Here is a 26,947-nt window from a genome sequence, read left to right as displayed (position 1 = left end):
TTCGATTTTATGAAACACGGGGGGAAAAAAAAAGTCAGCACTACTGAGTTTAAACAATTTACCAACCAGATCAGAGCAGTTGACTGATACCCTTTATTTTTAACAGCCTCAAGATATTCCAGATGGACACCGTGCACCACCTCCATTAGTTCAGCGGAGTAGTAGTACTCGCAGCATTGATACCCAAACGCCTGGTGGAGCGGACAGGGGTAGTAATAATAGCAGCCGTTCCCAGTCAGTATCTCCAACCTCATTTCTTACCATCTCTAATGAGGGCAGTGAGGAAAGTCCATGTTCTACAGATGATCTTCTTGCTGACTCCAGAGATAAAGGTACTGTGTAACTTTAAATGTTTAACAGTGCTAAACTTCAACTCATTACTGCGTAGATGAACATGTAGTAACAGAGAGCTGTTTCCCACATCCATGGAGAAATGTTAAAAACATTTTTTTCTTTGCAAATGATCCATTTATTCCAAATTGCTCTAAATACTGTGTGTGTGTGCACATACCTGGTGTTCCATAATTGAAGCTTGATAGATACGTGAGGACTGTCCTTTCCAAACAAGTTTTTGTTTTTAAATAATATGTTCTTCAAGTACTTTAAGCAAGCTAGGGAAGCAGGAGTATACAGCAAGAGGTGGAACAGCAAAATAAATTAGTCCTTTTGGTTCGGTCAAGATCATTTGTTTATTTTTACCAGAAAACTTCTGAGATACAACAGAATCTTACAATTCAACAGAAACCTGTACTGTTTTTGTTTGGCATATGGCTCCTGCCCATTTCTTTTGGCTAGATGATGATGGTACAGTACCACAGATTCAGATCAGCAGTTAAAAACTGAAAATGTCCAGGAATGAATGCAGAGTAACCTGTGTATGATATGAAGAAAGGGATCGAGACAAGAAAGCTTGCTTGCAAACAAAGATTTGGAAATAAATGATTTTTTTTTTTTAATTTTATAACATTGATAAACAAAGTGGGGTTTAATTTAAGGGTCATTTTCAGATATACCTTTTATAGTGTTGTTATAATGACGTACTTTAAGTTTTTTTTATAGTGTGACATATTTCAGTGATAATATACTCTGTTCCTGCAGAGAATGGAAATAATTCTCCCTTGCCAAAATATGCTACCTCACCAAAACCCAACAACAGCTACATGTTCAAGCGTGAACCACCAGAGGGCTGTGAAAAAGTGAAAGTCTTTGAGGAAAGCTTGTAAGTCAATCTTTACTACATAGGAAATAACATGTAACATTGAGAGTTACCCACTGGCTTATTGATTTTTGTGTCAGATCAGAATTATTAGACTTATTACTAAAACCGTGCTGATAGCTAGGTCTCTGTTTTGCGTGACTGTATACTGGTATATATCTATGTATCATTGCTGGAATTGTGTGTTAAAATCAAAACCTCAGCATACTGTTTATTTGTGTTGTGTTTTTTTTTTTAAGATTACTTTACACCTGGTAGCTTAGGCTTCTGCTAGTTTTACTTGTACAACCTTTCCCCTTCTTAGTTTTCAGAATTAGCCTGAAAAATATACTTACTGACCATTTTAAAACTCAAGGGTCAGTTTCATTCCAACCAATTTTTTAATGGCCAAACCAGCGTAATGTAAGACTGTCTCTTACATGGCAAATAGTGGGGAGGAACTCAAATGATCAGGCACAGGGAGATTTACTGAGAAGCTGTAAATGCAGGTGCATCAGCCAGGTTATGTCACAGCTTGTTAGATGTATGGCACCTTTTTTTTCATTTTTTTATACCCTACTATCCAAAGCCCAGGGAGGTATTATTAGTTGTGGCAAAGTCCTTTCAGTCGTCTTATGGTGAAGACTCAAATGTAGGTTGAGGTAGCTCTGTGTTATTGGGTCCTTCTCCAAATCTGAATAGTACATCCCAGGAAGCTGTTCCACATTAGCGTAGACCCCTGTCATTCTTGTTGGGCATCTGACCATGCCTATGAAACTTGTGCACAAGTTAGAAATGAGCCCAATTATTCTGCTTCCTGTAGGCTAGTAGTATCTCTGCTATGTTCCAACATGTTTTAAAGACAAAAACAAAAAATCCCAGACACTTTACAAGGAAGGAATATGTGTAAGTAAAATTCCTACCTGTGTAAGCTTCAAGGTGATGGAAGTGAGAAGTTACAGGTCATTTATGAGATAGTTATTATCTTAAAGACTAATGCTCCATTTATATTAAAACCTAAGTGAATACTTCATAAAATTTGGGAACCTCCAGGCTTCATGCTGAAGCTGCTCCGTGCAGAGTGCTGTGCATTTTAGAAACAGAACTGTATGGTTTATATAGTCATTCCTGAAAGAGGTCTGAGTAGTTTTTTCTTTGGGAGAGGCTTCTTCCTTTGTTTTGTGAAACACTAATGTATTACTCAGTCCTGCCTCCTTCCTCTAGGTTATCATTAAGAAGAATCAAATTATGCTCAGAATTGTCCTTTGCAGGGAATTGCATCACAACTGAGCTGAGTTAATACAATTTTTCTAAAAAAATTTCCTACCTCTGCTGATTCATCATTAGATTCTTTTTTTTAAATTTTTTTGTTGTTTTGATGATTTGTTAATTGATAGTAAATACTTAAACCAAACGTGTACTGGGTTTGGATACTCTTGTTTAATGTCAAGTGGAGATGATCCTTGTGACTGAGGTCTCAATTTATAGCTCTGAAAGGTGAATGGGTGTCCTGAGCAGTTGAGCAGTAATGCTACATGAAGTACTACAAAGGCATGTGCTCTCATGTGTAATTTAAAGCATGAGGAACAATGCAGGAAGCAATGTATCAAGAAATGACTTGGATTTAGTGACCAGCTTTGCGTTCTCTGTAGTATCAAGAACCTGAACTTTGTTCAAGTTCATGTATCACTCTACAGGTGTAGCATGATAAGAGCTTGTTTGTTTAAGCTACTAAAACAGGCAGAAGGTTGACTTCTGCTGTTAGACAGTGGGAGATACCACTAATGAAACAGATGTCACGTTTTGAGTAGTGTCCCTTTGCACAGAGCAGCAGTGCAAAGATCAACAGAAATATTGCTATGGGGTTGGTCTGTCTTATTATGGCAGATGTTAACAGCCCAAATAAGAAGGAGGGGAGGCATATAGTAAGTTGAGGAGTCCACCTTGAAAATGAATTCCACACTGAAAATTAACCGTAGCCTGGTGGCTTCTACGTTTATTGATATTCAGAATATTTGTCTTATTTGTAGCTTCAAAGATGCTTGTAATTGTTAGCATTGCAAATCCAGTTTAGGAACTGCATTCATCTGGTACTTGGATTCCACACACATAGAATACGTGAATGCAACCTTTCAAAGCTTAGCTTTAATTTGACATGATTTCTATTTGAAGCTTACGGGATTTTCAACTGTTAAAAAAATGATAAACGAGGCTGATTTCTGTTAAGCTTGATTAGCCTGGTAGATTGAATGTAGAGGTGGATATGGCTTATAAACACTTGGAAGAGAGGGGTAGGTTATAGGCTAAAGGACAGTGCTAGCAACATGAATGAGTGTAAATTTTGGATGGCTATTTTCCAGCAGGAAATAGAGACTTTGGAACAGATTCCTGTGGTTTGGTCTTTACGCAGAGTTTGACTAGCGTATTAGACATACATTGCAGGGTTACAAGTAGACACAGAAGCCATTCCTATTCTATCCAGGATTTCCCTTTCAGTTTTAGCTTTTATAAAGCATGCCTCTGACATTGTGAAACTGAGAGTCAGTATCTAAATGTGTGTTCCATGTTTCATTCCTAGGTTATAGGTACCTGATTGTGAATATCTCTTTGAGCATACTGCATTTTACTCTCTGCAGTGAGGTTTTTAAATAAGGCATGTTCATCTTTTATGGAGATCAAGGCCACACGCAGATGAACATGCAAAGAAGGCAGAAGTCTTGAAGAGGGGGATCCCATATGATCGTTAACAACCCTGAGATATGTAATGTTAGAAACATTGCTATACCAGCTTTCTTTCACAAGGTTTGCTGTATACAGTGTGTCTGCCTGCACAGGGGGTTCTTGTTGGTCTGTGAAAGTTTCTGGAGAATGTGATTGAGACTATTTTCTCATATATTGGATAGAACAGTTCATGGATGGAGTTTATGATCTGCAACATGAAGATTGCAGGTCTAGATTTTCGGAGACATCCTGCTTTAAGAAAATGCTGTTTATCTTCCAATAAAAGTAAGCAAGCGGTTTAAGCAATCTTGCTGTTTGCCATATGGCAGGAGTGTCATTAGGATAACACTGACTAACTGAAATACTTCACGTCTAAACCTAAGCTTGTTGCTGGTGACATGTTCAGCAAGACACATTGCCTGCCATTAACATGATTTGTTAAATGTTGTTTTAAAACTGTTGTGTCTGTTTTATTCTAGGCCAAAGCCTCTGCATGAAATACCAGCCTTCTACTGTCCTGACAAGAACAAAGTGAATTTCATTCCTAAAAGTGGCTCTGCTTTCTGTCTTGTCAGCATCCTCAAGCCGCTTCTTCCCACACAGGATCTTACACTCAAGGGCACTACACACAGCCTGACTGTCTCCTCCAGCATGACACCCGGTTTGTTACAGCCAATTTCTATGGCTTCATTGTCTGCAAACACGGATCAAGACAGGATCTCTCGTGGAACAAGTACAGTAATACCACAGACCTCTATACTCCAGCAATCAGGACATATTGAGGAAGCTGAAGGGTAGATATAGATTGTCTTGAAATTTTTCTGGGCGACTACTGGGAAAAATTGGAACCAGTTGACTGGATCTTTCTGATCACGCTATTTGCATTGTTTTAACAACTTACGGCACTGCCATAATTGACCTGTTCATATACTTGACAGTTTGGTAGCACATTAAGTTCAGGATGATGCAGCAGCTGATGCTCTGTTGCACTTTCTGCTTGCGAAGACTGCAGTTCTGTTTCTCGCCTGCTTTTTTTTTTAAAAAAAAAAACACTGGTGAAAACAAAAACTGTCATAATCCTTTGCCATTTAAAGGACCAGTTGTTGTGATGCTGTGTGTCCTTTGACTTTTTCCATTAAAAGAAAAAACTCAAGATCAACCAGCTGACCCCATTTTACCATTATAACCTGCAGAGGGAGGGGCAATCAAATGGTTTTGCAAGATGTCTTTTGTATGAATATGTGTATTTTATAACAAAGACTTTCGTGGTGTGTAGCAGATAGTGTTTAAAAGACACTTTTCTGGTGACAATTCTCTCCCCCATTTCCCCACACACACATTTTTTAGTAGGGAAGTTTCTTTTTACTTGGCTGTTTTACAGCTACTGGGACCAAAGGATTGCTGAAGTATTTCAGCAGTCTCAAATTATGTGACCTTGCTGAACAGCCTCAGCCCTAAACAAAATAAAACAAGTTAATGTGTTTGAAAATTTTAAAACTGAAGAGTATCTAAAAAGCAGTGTTAGTATGTGGTGTACTTTTTTTTGTTGATATCGTGAATTTGTGCTTCCGGTAAGTCACGTTCTTAAAACTCCTTCCATCACCCAGTTCCACCCAGTGTTGGTTTATTGGCTGGAGAATTACATTCTAAAGCACTTGTCCCAGTAGTGTTCCATTTGTCCATACAATTTTTGTGCAGGGGTGGGAAAAACATGTTACCCTCCTGTTCTCTATTCTTCCAGAAAATATGCTACTTGCCTCTTACAGGTTTGCTTGGCTACTTACGGAGTTGGTCAGCCTGAGTCATTAATCGCTCTTGGCACAAACTTGCTCTGTGGTGACTCATCACTGTATTATAGATCCTAGCCACATAATGAAATACCTGTGCATGATGCCCTCTCTTTTGTCATAGTGTTTTGTGTGTCCTTGAAGGTGATGGCTCGTCAGCCTTGGCATCCGTTACACAGTAGTTTACAGTGCCAGACACATTCTCTCTTTTTTGACTAGCAATTTAGGCTGTCACGTAAAACAGGATTTTTTGACACCTAGTCTATCCTCATATGCAGCAGTTTATGGTTTCTTTGAAGTTATAGTAAAAGATGAAAATAGGGGAAAGGGCCATTTCAAATGGAAGCTGTTCAGGAACTTCAGTGAGGTTTCTCTTGTGTTCCTGGAGTGTATTACTTGCGTTTAAGTATATACAACATAGATATGCAAAAAACTGCAGTGACTTGAATACCAGTGTCATATCAACTTATAAAACGTTTGCCTTGTACCCTCTTTTACAGAGGTAGATTCAGTAAGTTCAAATTTATGTCACTGTGGATACTCTGTGAGTCTGAATATTAGTCTGTTACACGTGAGCAGTTCTCACTGACTTGCATTTATGATGCTTCCATGGTGAAGACTCAGTCCCCCCATCGCCTCCCCCCAGTTACATGTAAAAATTATACCGCAAATTTAACGAAGTTGTTCAGTGCTCATTATGCTGTATTTGGTTGCAAACGTTTCACTTAGAAAACAAAGTTAATGTGCATACCTTTGCAGATAATAGTCATAGTTTTGATGCACACTTACTGTTCCTGTAAATCCCACGTAAATAACTGTCTTATAGCAATAAACTTTACTGAGCAAGTAAGTGTAAGTCACACTGGCCTATACAAGTCCTGCATTCAGGGTGAGTTGAGACCCTGTTTAAAACATTATGCAAGAATTCAGCAAACGAAAAATGTACCAGGAGGTGTTAAAATATTAGATCTGTTAAACTAGTAAATGAGCAGAATTTGATTTGTTATCTTTCTTCCCATTAAAATAGATAGATGTGTGCAGATGGGACTAAAGAGCTCTGTTTTGAAGTAACAGCTCTGATTTACACTGAAGAAGTTGTTGAGGGGGAGAAGGTTTTAAAATAAGTGGGTTTGTGCATCAAATTTGTGTAATATGACCAGTTGATGGTTCTTTTCTAGGTTTTGTGGATATTAATTTCTTCTGAAACAGTTGCAGAGAAAGTTGAAGTCTAAGATATACTGCTTTAGATAGGTTGTTTAAAACTGGTATGACTGGATTCACAGAAGATGGGATCATTCAGGTGAAGGAAGTTTGTGTAAGTCTGTTTTCTATTTCTGTAGCAGTAGCTTGTAAAGAGCTTCTCCATCAATGCCAAAATGCACAGTGCTTTATCAGGAGATCTTAACTGAATGGTTAAGAATCGAAGGGCTAAAGTTAACATATAGCCTTTATTACAGCCTTGAGACTTAACTGGTTTCACCAAAACTGCATTCTGATGTTTGTTTTCATCAGAGTGATTCTCCCAAATAGCAGTGGGCTTTCTTAACCTGGGACTTTTTTCCACTTGTTATTGTAGTACTCAAGCATCTCTTCAGGAGTTTACATTGTATGTTATCAGACAATGTACTGTATAAATTAGTGAGCTGCTCTGATTTAAAAAAAAAAAAAAAAGAAAAAGAAGTGTATGAGGACTTCGCTTTTTATAAAAACAAATGGGATTCAAGACAATGTTCAGGTTTTTTTTTATGTACAGGATTCTGTTGATTGCTGTGGCAGCTCTACTTTAATGTGAATCCACACTAAAGACTCAGAAAATACAACAGTTCTTGTTCTAAGACCAGCTTTTACATGTATGCACACAAAAATTAGCCTTAAATTTCACATGTGCTGTTTTGTGCCATTAGCAGAGCTGCAAGGTGAAGTATTTAAATCAAAATAACTTTGAGAACGTGTAGAACTTTTTAAAAACCTCTTATGTATAGAGTTGGAATATTCGGCTATATGGGGGCTTAATCTGTGCATTGTTCAAGCACAGTCTTAATGAAAGAGTTCAAGTTCTTTTAGCACACTTTAAAACCTAACTATGCATAGACCTAGTCAGTTCCTTGATTAACTAATTTGTAGCTTAAAAAAAACCACAACGCTTAAAGGTCTATTTTTTACATACAACTTGACACACTTGATAATCTGTTTTCCTGGTATTTCATAGTACTAGCCAAACTGAAGGCTGGAGGCAGTGTTATTGAACACTGACAGTTGATTTTTTGCATACACTAAAAGGTGTTCCTTCAGTTGTAAATTCTATGTAATTCACAAGGCAGGAGGTCATTGTAATGAAGGTCTATGCTGGCAGCTATGACTGTTGGACTCTTTTTAAAACTCAAGGCACAAAGACAAGAATTTTTTTAAACCTTAATGTGGTTCAGCTGTCCTTTCCTTGCTATAGTCCTGTAGCAACAAATTTAAGTACTTGGGAAAGTAAAAGATAATGCTTGAGTACATATACCTTGGGAGGAACACATGCATATACTGAGTGAGAAAAAAGGGAGTGAAAGTTAAATATCGCATACCATGGAAGTAAATGACTGCTGTGTTTGCTATTGCTTTAAGTAAAGCAGCTCTTTAAAAGTATGTTTACTCTCAGGGCTATTTGTTGGTTTGTTCTAAAATACGATTTACTGAAATTGAGAGTTTGAGAATGTTGAAGGACACTGAAGCTGAGCCTTTTGAGAAGAAGAAAACTTTTGAAAATAGGTTCTTGCATCATTTTTATTGCTGTAATATCTGGAAATGTTTTAAATGTAAATATTATACGCCTGTTAGCAGATACATTTGAAAATTCTTAGTCCTACATTATATAAAGCTTATTGCTTCTGAACTTGAGACTCAAAGAGTTAAAAGTTGCTAACTTCTGAAACAAGGGACGTGTGACATTAAGAAAAAACATTGGTAGTGAGGAAAAAATGAAAGTCATATCCATTAACCTTTCTTCTGCCTCTAGCCTAACTTCTTGTTGCTTATTGAGTTCGATAGAATTCAGTGGCATGGCAGTAATGCCTTGCTGAAGGTCTGCTTGTTTAAACTGTATGGTTTGATACTTATAAGGCTTTTTTTTTAATGGATGGGCTTGCAGACCTTTCTTCATCCAGAGTTGATGCACACTTTTAATATAAATATCTTCAAGGCAAAGTTTCTATGACATTCTTGTTCTCATGAAACTAATATAACTTGCAAAAAAGACCCTTGATACCCAAACACTTGAGAATGTCAGGACTGTACTTTCTCCATATAATTCTGTAGTTTAAGTGCCCTTCATCAAATGCCATAGTCTAAAGATGTTGCGGTAGCTTAGACCAAAACCAGGTTAGTATCTATTAAAATAAAAAAAATATATATATCTCTTGAAAAGGTAATGGAAAGTTCACCTTTCCTAACTGAGGGGGTGGAAAACACTGTGGAGAATTTATTTCATTACAGTCTAAGAGTTGATATGAAATTGTTTTTCTAAACCTGGCTCTACAGGAAAACAAAATGACCATTAATTGCAAGATGTACCTGTATATTTTCTTGACAAGAATTTGTGAGTGTTTGACAGCTTTGGGAATCAGTTCTGCTCTTGGCATATTGTTGAGACAAGGAATGACCTAAATGCATTGTTTTGAAACTGTTACAATTTGCATGTCAAATGGGGAGAGAAGGCTAACTATTCATAAGTGTTTGGTGAAATTCCAGTCCTGCATCCCAACCAACTGCAACAGTCTTTCTGAATGCTCCAAATGTAAATGGAGTTCTGTTACTGCTTTCTTGATTCGTTGCATGTCATCAGTAAATACTTAGGTATGGTCTTTGCTTAGTAGTTTTTCACTGGGATTTGTATTTGACTACGAGACTTCTGTAGTGTTGACAGGTGTATCTGAATTGCAGAAGAGGACTTGGCCTGAAAGCACTGGAAGTTACATTTATTACACAGATTAATTTTGAAACAACTCTCCTTGGAAAATCTAATAAGCTAAAAAAATAAAATAAAAACCCTCTCTGGACACCTCATCCACCCTAATTGTCAATGTATTAATAGTTAAATGAAACTATTGCTTGGCTTTATTCTAAATTATCTTTCATTTGTTGAAACGTGCAATTTTTGAGGGTAGCAGTCAAGGGCTGTCCAAAACTGCCATTAGATTTGTGTTTGTATGAAATTGGCTGATATGTTTTTCTCTGTTACACTGTGATAAACTTGTGGAGGTGTTCTTGTGTATGTTGTACTGATCAGTTACTTGTTGCATGTAAGGCTGTTTTTGTAAGCAAGGGGAATTCCAGGGATGTTTTGCAAAAAGGGCCTATTCTGAGATGATGTACACTGGTGTAAAACTGGAGCAGCTCTACTAATTTCAATGGAATTCTTGATTTACACTAGTCTTTGCTATGTGTAGTTATGCCAGTACTATTTTGCACAATGTTGTTTTTTATCTCGCGTTCTGACTTGTGGACTGTTTCTACTGGAAACAAGGAAAATTTTACAGACTGCAATAGTGGAATGTTTTTGGGATTTTTATTTTTTATTTTTTGTCCTAAAATAAAGTCATCACTTCCAGGTGTGGGCTGATTTTGTGGTTTTTTTTTTTTATAGTGAGAAATTGTGTGCTCTGACAGCCTGAAGATTTGCATCAGGATTTACCCTGAAGGCAGTAGGCATTTAATCCAAATAAAATAAGCACTTTTAGCCCTTCCAAACAAAATTCACCAGGGTGGAAATCTGATTAATCCATATTCTTATTTCTGCAGTGCATCCTCACAGCAGTCAAACTCAGAATAATAAGTCTTCCCTGTCTTCATCTGCAGTAGGTTTGGTCAGCTCCTGAGCACTTTACAAGTCCATTATTAGAGGAAGATGCTGCAAATCCTGGATTTTAGCAACAAAAGGATTCAACCAGTGTTCTGAGAGTAAAGGCAGAGAGACAAGACTGAGGAAAAAAGACCTGGATTTCATAGAACCACAGAAGCATAGAATGGTTTGGGTTGCAAAGGACCTTAAAGACCAGCTAAGTTCACCACCACCACCCACCATAGGCAGGGACACCTCCCACTAGGTCAGGTTGCTCATATTTCCTGCTGGTGAGCTCACAGCTGCTGTTCAGTAGAACATAGCTATCAAAGAAGCCTACTGGGGAGGGTACTTAAGACGTTTGTAGGCATAATCTCTCATTCTACACGCTTCTGATCACTAAAATCAAGCCTCTTCATTCATAATCAGGATTTGGAGCCAGGGCTCCTTTACACTAGAAACAGTGGTGAGCTGGGTGAGTTACGTACTTAAGTTTTTGCTAGCTGTTGTATTAAATTTAAGTCTAATTTGTCTAGAAGGCTTGGAGCAATTTCCCTTTCTGCAAAAGCATTGTCAGCTAAATTTCATTCCAGAACGAAGAGAGAAGTAGAAGACTTTCCTGAACGTTGGTAAGGAATTGAAGGGCTTCCAGGGTGTACACCATAAAACACATCTGGCTTATGTTTTCCCATCAGTAGGAGGAGAGTTGGGCCAATACACGTGACAGCAGCATCGCGATCCAAGTATGTGCATTTTATAGCAGGGTCCATGGGTAAATTTGTGCTAAATTGATATTATTTGGTTAAAATTTAAAACAAAGTGCTCACATCTTCTGAGAAGTTTGGAGCAGAATACTAGAGACTTTTATGTTTCTGATATTTTCTTACATTTTGTTCTTTCCTACCTGTTCTGCAGTCTGCAGATGTTTAACTGTCTCTAAGCGAACAGGTCCTGATTCTTTATTAAATATGCTGTGATCATGTGCTCCATTAAACTATTTCTTCCCTACTAATTTCAAGTGTGGTAGCAATGGTTTTATGCATGTGAGGAAGAATAGATGATTTTACTGTAAATACATTTTTTTATATCCTTTTTACTATACTTTTTGCATACTGTTTTCTGTTATTTATGGCTTTTAGAAACAATTGAGAACTACTTTTACTGCAGACTAATTTTACATGCAATGCAGTATACTTTGGTATCTCCTCTAAATCTACAGCAAAACCGAGCAAAGCAGAAAGTCCTTGTCAACATATCCTTTATCCTGTGTTTAAAGGAGTCCATGTAAAACTGATATAAATGATATATATAATGTATGTATGTATATATATAAAAGCTCAACGTACCACTAAGACTCCCTCAGCAACAGCAATTCACTAGTGCTATAGTGCCCCCATTCCCCAGAAATCCTGTTCCAATTTTTTAGTTTGACTTCAAGTATCTGATTGCTTCCAGTGTTTTCCATCCTGTTTTACTGGGCATGAGTGGGTGGTTCGTGTTGTAATTACTGGGTGGTCCTTTGCATTTTAATAGTAATGCCTGTGCAGCTGATTTTTATCTATGGAAAAAAAGCTACTTAAAGGGCTTTTCAAAATGGGAAAGGCGCGCGGGCCTTACAATTTACTAGATATTAGTTTAGAAGAAATCTAATGTTTACTGGGAATGTTTTGGAGAAAATCGTGATTCAAAGGCCACTTTGTTCAAAGTAGTATTTTACACACCAGACAAGTGGTCTAACAGATAGCAAATATCCACCAACTTTTAATGCTAAAATTCAATTTTTTTTTCCTACTGGTTACTTCTGTGTTTAAATTCTTTTCACACCTTCTATTACATGCAGGTTAACTGCAAGGTGTGCTAAGAAGCTGATGAAGATAATCTATGAAGACAAAAATAACTGAAAGAGTAACTCTGTGTGGTGAGCTGTGACAGTCCAAGTCTTGATTCAATGTTTTAGTTGTGTTTATTGGTTAAATAGCTGTTCACTTTGTTTCTTTAGACAGAAGTGAGCTAGAACCAGGCAGGACACCAGTTAGGAGAATTTCTCAGGTATGTTTCCTATTAGAGTTAGGATTGACTGTATAGAAAATTGGTATAGAAATTACAGTCTAAGGGTGCTTGTGTTTTGTTGTGTTCCCTTGTTGTTGTCTTGTTTCCTCTTGGGTCTCTCCTCAGCTTTTGCAAATTGTTATTGTCTTAATATATTCTTACTGTAAATGGTATTTACGGGAGCTCTGCTCAGCTGCTAGATGTACAGGATTCAGAGCTGTGTAACGTAAACTCAACAACAGAATATGGTGGAGGAAATAATTCAGGTGAAATTCTCCCACGCTTGAAATTGAATGGGTTCATCACCACTGCGTGTGCACTTTTCATAAGACTTAATCGTGCCAGTTGAACTTTACTTGCTGCCTCCTGCATTGACCATTTATAGAACTTTATTTCCTGTGCCTGTATTTCTGAGGGAGTCCTTGGACTCGGACCTCTGACAGATGCTTGTTTTGACACAGGAACATGTGCGTAATGAATAACATTCTGACATTGTAGTGACATTACTCGCAGAAAAGAAAGAAAAAAAACACAACAGAATTAGATTAAAAGCTAGTTACTGGAAGAAAAATAGAACACTGTTCATTATGAACACTGTTCATTAATTCCTACACTTCTGAGCTTAGGTGGTCTGATTAAGCTAATCATTGAGAAACTCTGTTACACAATACACTGTGGATGTTTTTGCTAACTGTAAAAGTTTAGCTGACCAGCATAAAGACACTTCAGTTTTGATGGAAATGGCTGTTAGAGAGGTTTCCACATCTCCTGTAAAAGCTTTGGTGAATAGTGAGCATTTCCAGAATTCATCTGGCTGTGTGTGTCAGGCAGAAGAGAATCTATGCTCTCTGTGCTCCTGGGCAAATTAACAAAAAGTCTAAATCCTGGGCTAGGCCAGATCTTCTGCATGGCTTCTGCAGAATCGTGACATAAAATACTGTTCCTGTGTACAGCATTTACAGAAGTACTACTCAGCTGCAAGATATGTTCAGAGTTCAGTGCTGTATAGGGTTGATGAAGAGCTATGGTAGAATTTTTTTTTACAATTTGCAGGTAAAATTATCCATAAATGATGCAGCAAATACAGTTAACATAATCTGGGAAACTATAAACTAATCTGAGCAGTGTTTTTTAAAAAAGAAGTCTAGACCGTTATTAATCTTTTTATGACTTGTAGATATTTAATCTCCTTTTAAGAGGTTGTTAGCAGCATGTTCCTGCAGGATGTATAAAACAACTCCCTTTCCCCACACAGAAAATGAACTTTTCTTAACATTTTTTGATCCAAGTTTGAGTCACATCTTCAGCTCATGAAATTGCGCTTTGTTTCTGGGAGCTGTTTGCTAAGTTTTACCGCATTTCTTCAAATAGAACTGCAAGGGTATGTGTTTGCCCTGAGAGTAGGATGGATGGCAGCATTCTTTTACAGGTATGTAACAGCTGCTGTCCCAAATAGCCAATATCCATCCACACCTTAAGCCCAATTCATTGAGAGTGGTAGGTCATTTAGTTCAGGAGTCACAGGATGGGGTGGTTCTAATCTTAAACTGCAACCTCTGGACAGCAATCAAATACAGCTAGTCGCAGACCATAGTTTGACAAACGTTTCTTTGGTTGCATTGCTTGTTTAAAGTGGTACCAACCTACATCTTCATTTGCTTCTAGCACAGCACCTTCAGTTGTGTTATATAACTTCTTAGAGCTACGACCCCAATTAAAAAAGCCTTTAAAAACTCCCCAGGAGTGTGATCAGAACTGACAGGATCTGAAATACATGAGCAACTAGAGTCTGCATAAACTAAAAGAAATGTTCAAACTGTGTCCTGTGGTGGAATTCTCCACGGCCTAATGCTTACTTGAACACACAAGGGATTGATGCTATTTTCCTTGTAGCAAGAAATTAATTACAAGTTAAGGCAGAACTTGACCAATGTCAACTTGTACTAGGCAAATTGACAAAAGAGCTATCCAGGCCTGACCTGCATTTTTTGTTTCTTGGGCAAAATCAAGATTTTAACTACAGGGTTCCCAAGTGCCCTCATTTTTAGCACACTGGATACATGTTTCTAACTGTGGTAGAAAGAGTGGAACCTGTGCTCTCAGTCTCTCCTTCATTGCCCAAAAATGTCTTGTGAAATTGCAGATAGCTAGCAGAACAATTCTGAAGCTTTCAAAGTGCAGTTGAGAATGAAAAGGCATGGCTTCCTCAGTGTTAGGAAATGACACCATCGTCCTATCCACTGTTATGTCCTAAATATATTTCAGCTGTCTCAGAAGTATGAGTCCAAAGCATGTGATTTCCTTCAAGGTAAAATAGAATCCTTTGTATGCCCTAGAGAATTTTACTGGAACTAGTATTTGCCTGGTAACCCTAGGGATCTTATTTTTGGAAGGCTGCAGGATAAAAAGTAATTAGCTAGATCTAGTTTCTGATACATCAGAATGCAAACCTTTTCTGCGTTGAACCTTACAAACTTAATAGACTTTCAAACAGCCCCCAGGTGTCCCAAGAATGAGGTATTAGAGTTAATGCTGTTCTCCTTAGAATTTAAATGCTTGGAACGTCATGCCACATGACAATGTATGCTTGGAGTAGGATTTTAATCACTCAATAACGGTAAAATGAAATTAGCCTGTTGTGAGGACCGATGTAACAAAATATAAAATAAAAATAAAAATCCCCCTTGTATAGCTCTAATTAAGTATTATGCAGTTCATCTGAATATCCACTGGCATCTGGATTTGAAAAGACATCCAGATTGGCAAAAATGCTGGCCTGACTTGAGTTGATCAATACATGAAATGATATGAGAGATTGAATTGCTTCGCGAACTGAATACAACTTGAAGTATATTACAGGTCATCTAGAATTAAGGGCTTCTGTAAGTAGAAACTTTGCATTTCTTACCAAAAAAAAAAAAATCATAATCCAGTACAGAACACAATCTGCTTAAACATTTTCTCCCTCTCTCAGCACGAGATCCGTAACATGAGCCCATCTGCGCAAGCAAGTATCAAATACTGTGTGATAAGAGTGTTAGTTACTCTTTTCATCTCATTGGCACATTTTCTGGCACTACTGGAACTTAAGAGCATGCAAAGTATAGAATAAACTCTCTTCCTGTACCAAGAGTGTAGCATGCCGTCTAACATTGCGGTATCTAGTGGTTTCATTTGGAATTGTGAAAAGTAGCAGACCTCCGAAAGAGAGAAAAGAAATTTGTGCTATCTTCTCAAGTGTGGTGTGAATCTAAAAGGTCAGTAGGGCTGGGGGTCACTTGTTGGTTTATTTTTCAGTTTTTCAGAAATTCAGATATTGTTATTATAGTTCTCCAGCTGTTCTTAAAGAGTTAGTAGACATCAGCAACACTGGAGAAACCAGGGGAAGTCCTCTTGAAACCAAGAGGACCTCCTGAAGCTGAGGTCCATACCTCTGTCCTATGTGATGCATTTGTTTCAGGTTGTGTGGTGACTTGAGTAGTTTCTCCATCTGCAGCAACTGAATTTACTTAATGTTTTGACTAAATAATTCCCAGCATGCACTTACAGTCTGAATGGTGCATGTTCTATTGTACAATATTATGATTGCTTGGTAATATAGATTTGTCCCAAGCAACATTAGTGTAATTTTAGGCTAAATAATTTTGCTGTGAGAGTCTTGTTTTCAGTGAAAGCACGACCTGGTCTTTTGCACAAATAGTAGTAGTGGACCTATGATATTTTGTAGACACTCAGGCTTGAAATTTTCAGCACACTGTGAAGATAGGAAGCTTGAGAATCTTGTCATGCTTTCCTGAGATGGCTGCCTACCTTGAAGACTTAAATGTATTTTCATTTTGGGTGATATTTCCAGTACTGAAAGAAATCAGGATTTAGTGAGGGATCCAGGAATGAGATATCTAATTTGAAACTTAAAGAAGAAAAGGAAATGAAAGGTGGTTGGTTTTTTTTTTAGAGCCTGTAACGCAGCTTGCATGCCTTATAATTATTCTACTCCCAAATTTTATTACCTAATTAAGAATAAGTCTTCCCATTACAGCACTGAATATGCTAACTCTTGATTTGTACTGCTGTTGGAAGAAGAATTTGTCCAAAATATGAAATATATGGTCTAGAAGGAAAGGTAAGTTTGTTCTCTTCATTTAGGTTTCAGGCTCTGCATATAATCTTTTCTGTGTACAGTGTCCCTTTAACCACAGTATGACATGTCCAAATTCCTATCTTGTAGGAAATTGATATACAAAAGAAGGCAAAAGTGTATTACGTTCATCTAAGAAGGTGAACTTTAGTTAGGAGTGTGCTTGAAAGACTATACAAGTCGTAAAGATGTAGAGGTGTATTTTATTTTCTCCTCTGATGTTTTTAATTTCTCCCTGTCATATTTCATCCTTAAGCAATTCAGTAATAGTCTCTTCTTGTGTGTCTTGTTAATATGCTGTCCAGCAGTGAGTAACATGTCTGGTTTCTGATAGCTTTCTCATCAGTAAAAGTACAGGACTGTGCAGAAAGAACAGGTCAGGGGAAAATAGGCAGAACATCTGTGTGTTTTTTAAAAGCACCTGATAATCAGGTGGTCTCTGAAGTGAATTACTGTGATGCAGCTGCTTGTCTTTCCCTGACAGCCTGCTGTAGAATGCTTGCTAACTAAGCATTATAAAACTTAGTTTGCGTAAGCAGCCTGAGGAACTGAGAATGTCTGGAAAACTACTTATTTTGGTTTTACTGTAAATTCTTCTGTCCTCTTTTCCAAATTTGAAAGTATCCTGTTTGTAGCTGATTTCTTATGATAGCACAGTGTTTTTTTCTGGACTGCACTGGCTCACATCTGTGCGTGATACAGTGTCCCTTGCTCTTTTTTTTTTTACTGTGTTCTCTATGGTTTCTCAGGCTTCTTCTACAAGAACAAACAAACATCTAAACCCCAAAATAAACAGAATAACCCTGTCATCTGCAAGTACTTGTTCCTCACATGCTAATCTCATCTGCAAATTATGAGTATGTTCAATAATATTGTTGCAAGTCCAGATTCCTGGAGTGTTTTTAGAATAAGTTGAGAATTGACTGCTTGTCCTATTTAGCCAATTTTCTCATCATTAATACATGGCAGAATTTTACTTCACTTCCTTTAGTTCTCTAGTTGTTTTCTGTCCTGGAAAACTTAACAATGAGTAAAGTAGGACAGTGGAATGTAACGTCTTTATCCATAAAATTGTTCAAAAAACTGCAGTATAACCTACTTTCAGGAAGAAAAGTTAATTTTGATAAGTTAGGAAGTTTTCATTTGGTTGTGTTACTGGATTTCAGATGGCATTTCTTATTAAATGAACGCATATTCTCATTTTAAAAAGTTCAGGGCCTTTAGGAATTTTTTTCATGCTTTGAACTGACTAATTCCGCAAGAGGCATAGAACTCATTTTTTGATGACTAAACAGAGGACAGAGAGCTCTCTTTAGCTGTATAGGGACATTTTAAACCATAGTTAGATTCATCCTAATATTAGGTATGGCTGTAAGGTGTTAGCTAGCTGTTCCTCTCTTGTAAAAGATTATTGTACCCCTGACTACGAAGCATTTGAAAATATGTGCTAACTTCTCAGTTGGTGCAACTCATGGTCTAGCCAGCTGAAGCATTCCCTCCTGCATCAATTTGTACAGAAAACCGGAATGATGTTAACATGTTTCAGTACACAACAGTTGAGTTTTTTTGAACCATCTGGGCTGCAGGTGAGGAATAATGATTTCTAGATACTTCTTGTTGCTGTCTATGTTAACGCTAAGGTATTTATTAAGATTGATATAGTGGGAAAAACTGCTCCATCTGTAAAAAGGGTCTTCAGAGGGCCCTCTCTTCTTAAGAGTAGTAACATGAAGTGTGAAAATAACTTGAGTACAGGTATTTAAAGCATTTTTTGGTTTCCTGAATTTTCTTGCCTTTTTCTGGGCTTAGAAGATGAGAATCATCAAGCTTGCATATCTGCACATTGTTTCTTCCTTGAACTTCTGTCTTTTGAACCTCTGAAATAACTCCAGGAATAAAAATAGGCCTGAGTTGAAAAAAACACTGCTGGAAGAGCTGAAAATTAAAGCCAGCAGGCCAGAAGAAATTCCCAAACAAATGTGTACGCATGGAGTTAGTCAACCCCATCATTATTTCTTAAAAGAAATAGTAATATAGAAGTGAGTAGACAAAGTGTTTGCTGCAATATTGTTAAAGTTAATAAAGGTTATACCATACTTGGAAAAATTTGGTGTTATATTTCAGAAAGTTCCTTTAAAAAGGATAATGAGAGATTTGACTTTGAGTCTCCATTGTTTAAAATATCCTCTTTCAGCATGAAAATATTTTCCGTTCCCATTGGTTTTCTCTCTTTTATTTGGCGAACATGGATATTTTTCCTGAACTTTAAGTGGAATGAAAAATCATTATTTTTGTTGGCCTGCATCTATTGTAGCTTCCCCTCCAGTAAGACTGGCAGATTTATTTTTAGAGATGTTTTACCAGTATATATCTTACATAGTTATTAGTGAAAGCAGATTATACGACTTCAAAAAAAAGAAGTTTAGTTCAGGGCCTGCTTGCACCATTTGAAAGAGAGCTATAAATGTCAGAGAATATAGTTCTTTGTAAATATGCAATAAGATTTATTCCATGGTTACAAAACTATCTGCTTAGTGCTTTTGGCTTTCTCCATCTCTTTCTAATCCAGCTCCAAGGGGACTACTTGTGACATTCCAAACTGCTGAGCAGCTTTCCGACAGCTGCCATCAAAATAAGAATAAAAACAAAACTGTTTTCTTTGTCTTCTTCCCAAGCACGGATTGGGTGAAAATAGAGCCATTTTTTTTGTGTGCCACCTCTACCCTCACTGCTACGTTGCTGGTGTTGGGGTGTCACCTCTCTTGTACAGCTGTCCACTTAAGAAGAGGACCAAAGACAGTTACTCTGAAAGCCTCCAGAGGAGGAACAATAAATCATGGGCTTTGCAGTTCCAAGGCCTGGAAACAGCAATTCTGAGCCTCTGCATCTAGAGAGAAGTGCTTGGCGTTTCTGGTGAGGTGATATACAGCACTCATCCTTAACCACATCACCGTGGTGCTGGACCTTAAACTGTAGCATTGATTCAAGCCTATACAAAAATTATCTTACATGCCTGTCAAGTGTTTAATAACTGAAGTTTTAACTTTCCTGTTCCTAGTAATTAAGTTAACCGGGTAAAAGATTAAGCATGTGATAAAATCTGTGTTTTCTAAATATATTTTTTTAAATAAAACACATAATTGCATTTCTTTCTTTGTTAATGAGCTGTATCGCTGAGGATGAAATTCATTCAGAAAGCAAGGCCCTTCGTATGCAGTGGAATGGGTCCCGGTGCAAGGGAACCAAGAGTGTTCAGGTAGCTTGTGATGTATGTAACGGGGACGAATCGAAACTGCTCAATGTACTTCTGGCATTTTTTTACCTGTTAAGTGACTATGTTAATTGCTGAAATATTCAGTCAAATTTCTTGAAAGACAAAATCGCTGTACATTCACATGTCCGCCTATTCCAGTTTCTGTTGTGATAGAAGTTTCTTTAATGAGACTAATCTGAACTCAGTAAGAAAGAATTGATCAGACAGTGCTTTGTGATACAGGTTGTGTTGAAATCTCAGTGATGTAACTGCTGTACAGACAAGGAAAGCTTACATCTCTCTTGTGCTTATTTTGTATTTGCCCAACTCCAGCTATTTCAGTGGAAATAAGCCTGATTTCTTGTATTGATGTCATGGAAAGGAGATTGATACTTGGAAGGCATGTAACCCTAATTTTTATTCGGTAGATATAAATTAATGAACACGTCCTCATTTACACACATGGCAATCTACCAGCAATGGTAAATTTTAAAACTGTTGTAATGTGAAAAAGTAAGATACTAATAATATCAAAACTATTATTAAAAAGGAAGAATGCAAGCTGAAGGAAAAGATTGGTAATTGGCAAACAGTCTTATTGTTGCTTTATTTTTTTAATTCTATGAAGCGGATGTTTTCCTCCTAATAAAACATGTACAGAATGTTTATGACTTTTTCTTGACTCCAACTTTTTTTTTGTGCTTGCTTATTGAGATTCCTGGGAATATCATCTTTCCTCTGTCCACATTCTCCAGTTGGGTTGTTGAAGGGAGACTTCTGTAATGGCTAAGGAAAACTAAAGTTAGGAACATGTTGACCTATTGTTTCATCTGTCCAATTCGTTGACTTGTACAGTGCAAGCTGTTTAATAATCATGTTCTTCCAACTGTTTGTAAATATAATTTCAGTAGCACGTTTAGAAATTTACAGAAGTTCTGGTTATACATAACACTGTGACTGGTTATATTTCTGCAGGAAGATGACAATATGCCAAAATTTTGGTCGCACTTAGGAAGATTGCATTTCTAAGTTACAATGCTGTATAACCATTTACTAATTTCAAGAAGTTAGTTAACTTCATGAGAAATTTTATTAATTCTATTAAAAATACTCTTTATACATGGATCTCTAATATACAGTGTGTCCAGAGATTTAAAAGGAAAACTTTAGGGAGATGAAGGGCAAATGTTGCGTACTTTATAGATTGGCAAATGAACATAGGGAATGACTTTGAACATACTGAACTCATTTCAGTTGTTTAATTCTAGATTAAGTGATTGTTCTCCTGGTTTGAAACTTGGTGTCTGTAAGAAACCCATTGTCTTAGTACAAAAGGAATTCACCTCCTGTGCAACAGAATAATGTGGATGCAAGTCCATAGGTTGCTCAGGGACTTTGGATGTTAGCTGAGCTATTTTGCAGAAATATAAAAAAGTTACTTAGAGAGACACAGAGGTCATTGAACACATTTAAAGTTGTCTGCTATTTGCACTGTTGTTTAACTATCTGGTTCTATAGCGTGTGGATCTCAAACAGTTGGCTTTCTATTCAATTTACTAAAAAAAAAATAAAAATATGAGATCTCAAGCTTGAAAGGCTTAACCAATTCTTACATCTATTTCTTCAAAAAGCCTCATATATTCTAAAATTGGAAGACTCAATACTGAGCATACATTAGTTCTGTCCAAATAATTATGCTTGTGACTTTGGATAGAAGGAAAATTGGAAGATTCGAAGGTGAATGATCATGCTCCTCTATTTCCTTGGAGGAGGACAAGGAATAGGGCTCAGTCTTTTCTTATTCTGTCTTCGAGAATACTTTTCAGAATACCTCAGCTTTGATTTTTCAAGCTCAAAAGAAATTTTTATATACTTAAATAACCATATTTGCTCTCCTTGTTTTGAAAAGAATGACTGAAACATGCAAGACTGCTGTCATGGAGTGGTTGTTCCAGAAGAAAGACATACTTGAACGTCAGGAAGCTTATAAAAAGCAGCTAGTCTGAGCCTACCATCCTAAATTCCATGCTCAGTCATAGAAGATTGGGGAAGGCGGGTGAGCAGGAGTGATTTGGTGCTACTGTAGACATCCGACTGACTGCCAGGGAATGTGAAAACAAATTATACTTATTGGCTTAAAGTAGGTTCACCTTCTAACAGATGCCCCTTTGGTGTCTCAAACTTATCCTTGGTAGTCCTTACTTGCATCTGTACTTAAATCCCAGAGAAATTGAACAACTGATGGACAAAAATTTAGAAATACTGAATAATAATTATAATTTCTTCACTTCCTAAAGGTGAAAACATATTCAAGAGATGAAAGTAATCTTGTACAGTGTCCTAGCAGTAGATGTGTAAATTTTGACTTTCATTTTCTTTTACAGAATTTTAACTGTGTGTGCTTGGAGTATAACTAGTGTCATCCTGAAGGAGAGCGTTTCAGGCAGAAAACAGTTAAGTTTTCCCTCACCCTTTTGATTGCTTAGTAAAAACACTTAAGAGCAGTTGCTGGAGAGGTGGAAGATGGAGATACTTTTGGAAGACAAGCGTCTATCTAAACAAGTATGAAAGTTGTTTCATGTTTCCTTTTTCATATGCTGACTTTGTGGTGCTAAGCGCATTCTTCTGCTTTAATAACTAATACAGGGAACAATAGTTTTTTGTTCCCCAGGTGTGGAGTGAGTTCTTAAGTTTTTCTTTTGTTTTCTGAGCCTACTCGTGACGTGCAGTAGCTAAAAAATGTACAAAGATTACATGGTTTTGTCTCCACTTAAGTCATGGTGAACTGCAAAAGTACTTGTTGGCAACCAGTACTTTGTCAGCTGTAGACAGTGCTTGTATGGATATGTAACGTACTTTTTGGAATTCCCCATTTGCTTGCAATTGTCAGGATACAGATCCTGGGATTTATCTTCCAGCCACAGCAGTGCTCCTCTCTATTCACTGCAAGCTTGGTCCAAATGGCATCAGATACATAGCTTTGAAGCTGAATGTTGGTAGGTCATGCCCAAGTTGAGACAAGGCCAGTCTGAAGGGGGGGGGGGGGGGATAAAATATGTAAGAGCCCAAGTAAGCAAAATGTTTTGGGGAAAAATTGGGAGAAGTAAGCTGATTGTAACTACAGTATAGTTACATTTTTAGTGTTCATGTTTCTCAGCACTTGCATGTGCTGCCTTCATTGCCTTCTTATCACATGACAAAAACCATGTACCAACACAACTATAAATATACTGTAGTAATAAATGCTGAGCTGTGAGTTGGTACATGAAGTTGATTTTCTGATATTGTATGTCCCAAAGTTTAAAAGTACTAGTGATGCATGTTCTATGAAAGCAACCCTGTATTTACAGCAATAATAGGAAACTGTTGGCATGCTCATGGCCTACAGTGTACCCAAACACTGCAAATGCACAGCTTAGACAGTGCCCATTTTTCTCTCTACCTTCTGTGTTAAGAAGCAGAGTAAACCTCTGGGAATATGAAGGCTAGATGTACATGTGTTTTTTTAATTTCCTAGCATTCTAAATATAAATAGAATTAAGATGTCATATAGTAATAACAAATCTTGCCAACTTTCAAGTCAAGTAGACAAGTGGTTGAAGGATCTGGTTTTGATAGCAAGGTGTATGTCTATGTACCTAGCAGCAGCACTGAACTCACCTTCAATCTGTTGGCTGAAAATATCCAATAATAGCTTCAGTGTGTAACAAACAACAGATATTACTCATTGTTGCCCAAGCACTTTAGCAGTAAGCTTCCTTCTACAAAATTGTATAGGGCTTTGCCAAGTGCTAGCATATCAGTCTGAAATTATGAATTTGTTTTGTGTGTTTATATTAATGCTCTGTCTGAAGCAGACGTGAACCTAATCCGAACAGGAGAAGGATGTATGGGAAGGGAATAGACCAGGCACACAGCCTAAAGAACATCAGCTGGTGGGGAAGAGAGAGGTGTTTAGAGCTACCTGTTATCACCTGATCAACATCTGCTACTTTATGTACATCAGAGTTTAGGAAAGTGGTTTTCTATTCAGGGATAAAATAGCTATCACTTCTCACACATGTCCCTTCCAGTATCTTTTTACCAAATACATGCATGTTCTCTGAATTACACCTTTAATGGAACTAAAAGCAGTGCATGTAAAGTGAATGGGGAATACTAAAAAATGATAAAGCTGAAAACCTTTGCTAGGCAGAAGAAAAAAGGATCCTTCCCTTGACATCAATCCGTTTTCCAGCTTCACCTGTATTCTGCTCTGTCTGAAACATTGTAAGGGTTTTAGCTTTTCTTCCTCAGGTATGGCTATAAAAAGAAATAATTGAAAAATAATGTGTGACAATTCCAATTTATTGACTGTTTTTATTATGAGCACTTTGGGGGTGGCAAAACAAGCACATTGTTCAAACTGGTAAGATTAATAAAAAAGCCTTCAGATTTTGACAACATTTGCAGCTAGAAGTGGTCTATGTGGAGTTGGGGGAGGAATTGATTTAAAAAAATATGAGTCACTAATGTCCAAGTCAGACTTCATGTGGAACTAATGAGGGGTGTGTGTGTAGATTGCTAAGGGATATATAGACGTGCTACAAAGGAAGATGAATGAGGATATTATACCATATTTTTAAATATGGTATTTGTTGCTAGTTTTCTACTTAAGTGCCTTTAATTGAACTCTGAGGCTTAAGAAGGCATTCCTAGCAATGTAACATTTCCAGGAATTTTAAAAAGGGCAAGTTTTTCCTATTCTTTTTCTTGAGACTTTTAGAAGCTTCAGAAAAATTGAAATACTGGCAATAATTATTTGTTTGTGGTACTGTATTGTGTTTTGTTCTTTGAGCATGAGAAATGTATTGTGCATAACCTAGCAAACAAATGACTAAGCATATTTATGAGGGAAGTGCATATCCTTTATTTTAGAATAGTAAAAAATATACTTGGTGTTAAAGATGTAACTGTAATTATTTTGAAGATAACTATCTGTATATAATTCAAAAAGCTGAAAACAAATGAGTGAACATACAGTCATAGAATGGTATGGGTTGGAAGGGACCTTAAAGATCACCTTGTCTAACTCCCCTGCCATGGGCAGGGATGCCACCCACTAGACCAGGTTGCCCAAAGCCCCATCCAGCCTGGCCTTGGACACTTCCAGGGATGGGGCATCCACAGCTTCTTCTCTGGGCAATCTGTTCCAGTGCCTCACCACCCTCAGAGTAAAGAATTTCTTCGTAATGTCTAATCTAAATCTCTTTAATCTAATGTCTAATCTAAATCTCTTTAGTTTAAAGCTGTTACCCTTGTCCTATCACTGCTCTCGTTGATAAAGAGTCCCTGTTCAACTTTCTCATAGGCCCCCTTTAGGTACTGGAAGGCTGCAATGAGGAGCCTTCTCTTCTCCAAGCTGAACACCCCCAGCTCTTTCAACCTGTCTTCATAGGAGAAGGTGTTCCAGCCCTCTGATCATTGTCACGGCCTTCCTCTGAACTTGCTCCAGGACGTCCATGTCCTCCTTGTGCTGGGGGCCCCAGAGCTAACACAATAGTGCAGGTGGGGAGTGCATGTGTATCAGTTGTGTACACATTCATTAACATTTTGAAAGAATTCTGAATATTTAACACTTTGAAATGCTCATTACAAACAGTAGACAACATTTTGAAAGGCTGTGCAGCTGTAACATAGTTCTAAATATTGATTTCCAAACAATTACCCATAAACGTTCTTAAAATATCTGTAAAATTTTGATTATACCATCACAAATTTTTTTTGTTCCTTTTATTTTAAGTCTCAAGGGATAAAGGTGCAAAAGTGGGGGGGTCGGAGGAAACTTCCACAGTAGTAGTTCTGTTATGTTGTGATTTATAATGAACAGCGTACTTGCAATTAGGTACTATTCTGCCGGCATTTAGATTTGTAATTGGAAAGATATAAGTTGATTTTTTAATCCATAAAATAATTTTTAGTATAAAGCACCATTAAAGTTTTCAAGGATTATAAAGCTCCTCCTTCATGACAATTACAGCTTTAGTAATAGGCCCTGCAAGTCTAGTTAGACTGAATATTTAACAAAGGACTTTGTCTTCTATTTATGAAAATGCAGCATTTATATTTATTTTTTTTCCCCAGGAAATGTCAAGCCTAATTTCTATGGTGAGTCTGAAATGGTTTTGGCCTCAATAGACCGTAAATGTTTTAATGTATCATGATACTTTAGGAGTATATTCTCCTGCCCTTCCTCTTGTCTAATGTTATAGATTAAGTGTTTATTTAAATATTTGGAATGTTAAAAAAGGACAAAAGTAAGAAAAGCCACAAACAATAATAAACTTGTCACTGCATATAGTACCATGAAGTCCCTATTGGTACAGGCTGCCCAGGGAGGTTGTGGAGTCTCCTCCTCTGGAGATATTTAAGGCCCGTCTGGACACCTACCTGGGCAGCCTGCTCTAAGGAACCTGCTTTGGCAGGGGGGTTGGACCCGATGATCTCTTGAGGTCCCTTCCAACCCCTACAATTCTGTGATTCCTCAGTAGTCTTTCTGAGATCTCTGTAGGCCATCTGAAAGGAACAAAAAACCTTTAGAAAGAGATGTTAGTTGTTTTATGAACAGAATAGGTTGAACTACAACATCAAATTATATGAGCATACAATAAACTATATACATTTAAAATTATAAAACTTAATACATAGCATCATTCTTTTATCTCAGAGCCATCAGGCTTCCCAGGGGGGAAAAAAAAAAAAAAAAAAACTAATGTTAAACTTAATACCTTTATAGAGGTCATCAGAGGTCATTTGTATTGCAATGATCTTCTTTCAATACGATGTTTCTTTGGACAATGTTAGGCAGAATCACATTCAAAGACTAAATCAGATTTCAGCTTGATGTTTTGTTTGAAATCAGAGGAGTTGGATTGACTGTGCAGGCCTGACTATATTTGTAGAGAACGAAACTTAATCTAGACAACAGTTAAAAAAGAGTGGT

At 37.3% G+C, this 26,947-nt stretch overlaps 1 protein-coding gene across 1 annotated transcript in view; it reads left to right on the top strand.

The window, feature by feature from the left end:
• Positions 1-10,297, top strand: part of FAM117B (family with sequence similarity 117 member B) — a 28,728-nt gene extending 18,431 nt beyond the window's left edge. The window contains exons 6-8 of the mRNA XM_083842278.1: positions 107-332; positions 1,099-1,219; positions 4,396-10,297. Of these exons, the coding sequence (XP_083698404.1) occupies positions 107-332; positions 1,099-1,219; positions 4,396-4,714 (666 nt within the window). The 3' untranslated portion in view covers positions 4,715-10,297. The remainder of the gene's footprint in view (positions 1-106; positions 333-1,098; positions 1,220-4,395) is intronic.
• Positions 10,298-26,947: the final 16,650 nt, after the last annotated feature.

The sequence above is a fragment of the Anser anser genome, assembly GCF_964211835.1.
Source record: "Anser anser genome assembly, chromosome: 6".
In the NCBI taxonomy this organism is placed as follows: domain Eukaryota; kingdom Metazoa; phylum Chordata; class Aves; order Anseriformes; family Anatidae; genus Anser; species Anser anser.
Note: the sequence above shows the minus strand (reverse complement) of the source record. Positions and strands in the feature narration are given on the sequence as shown.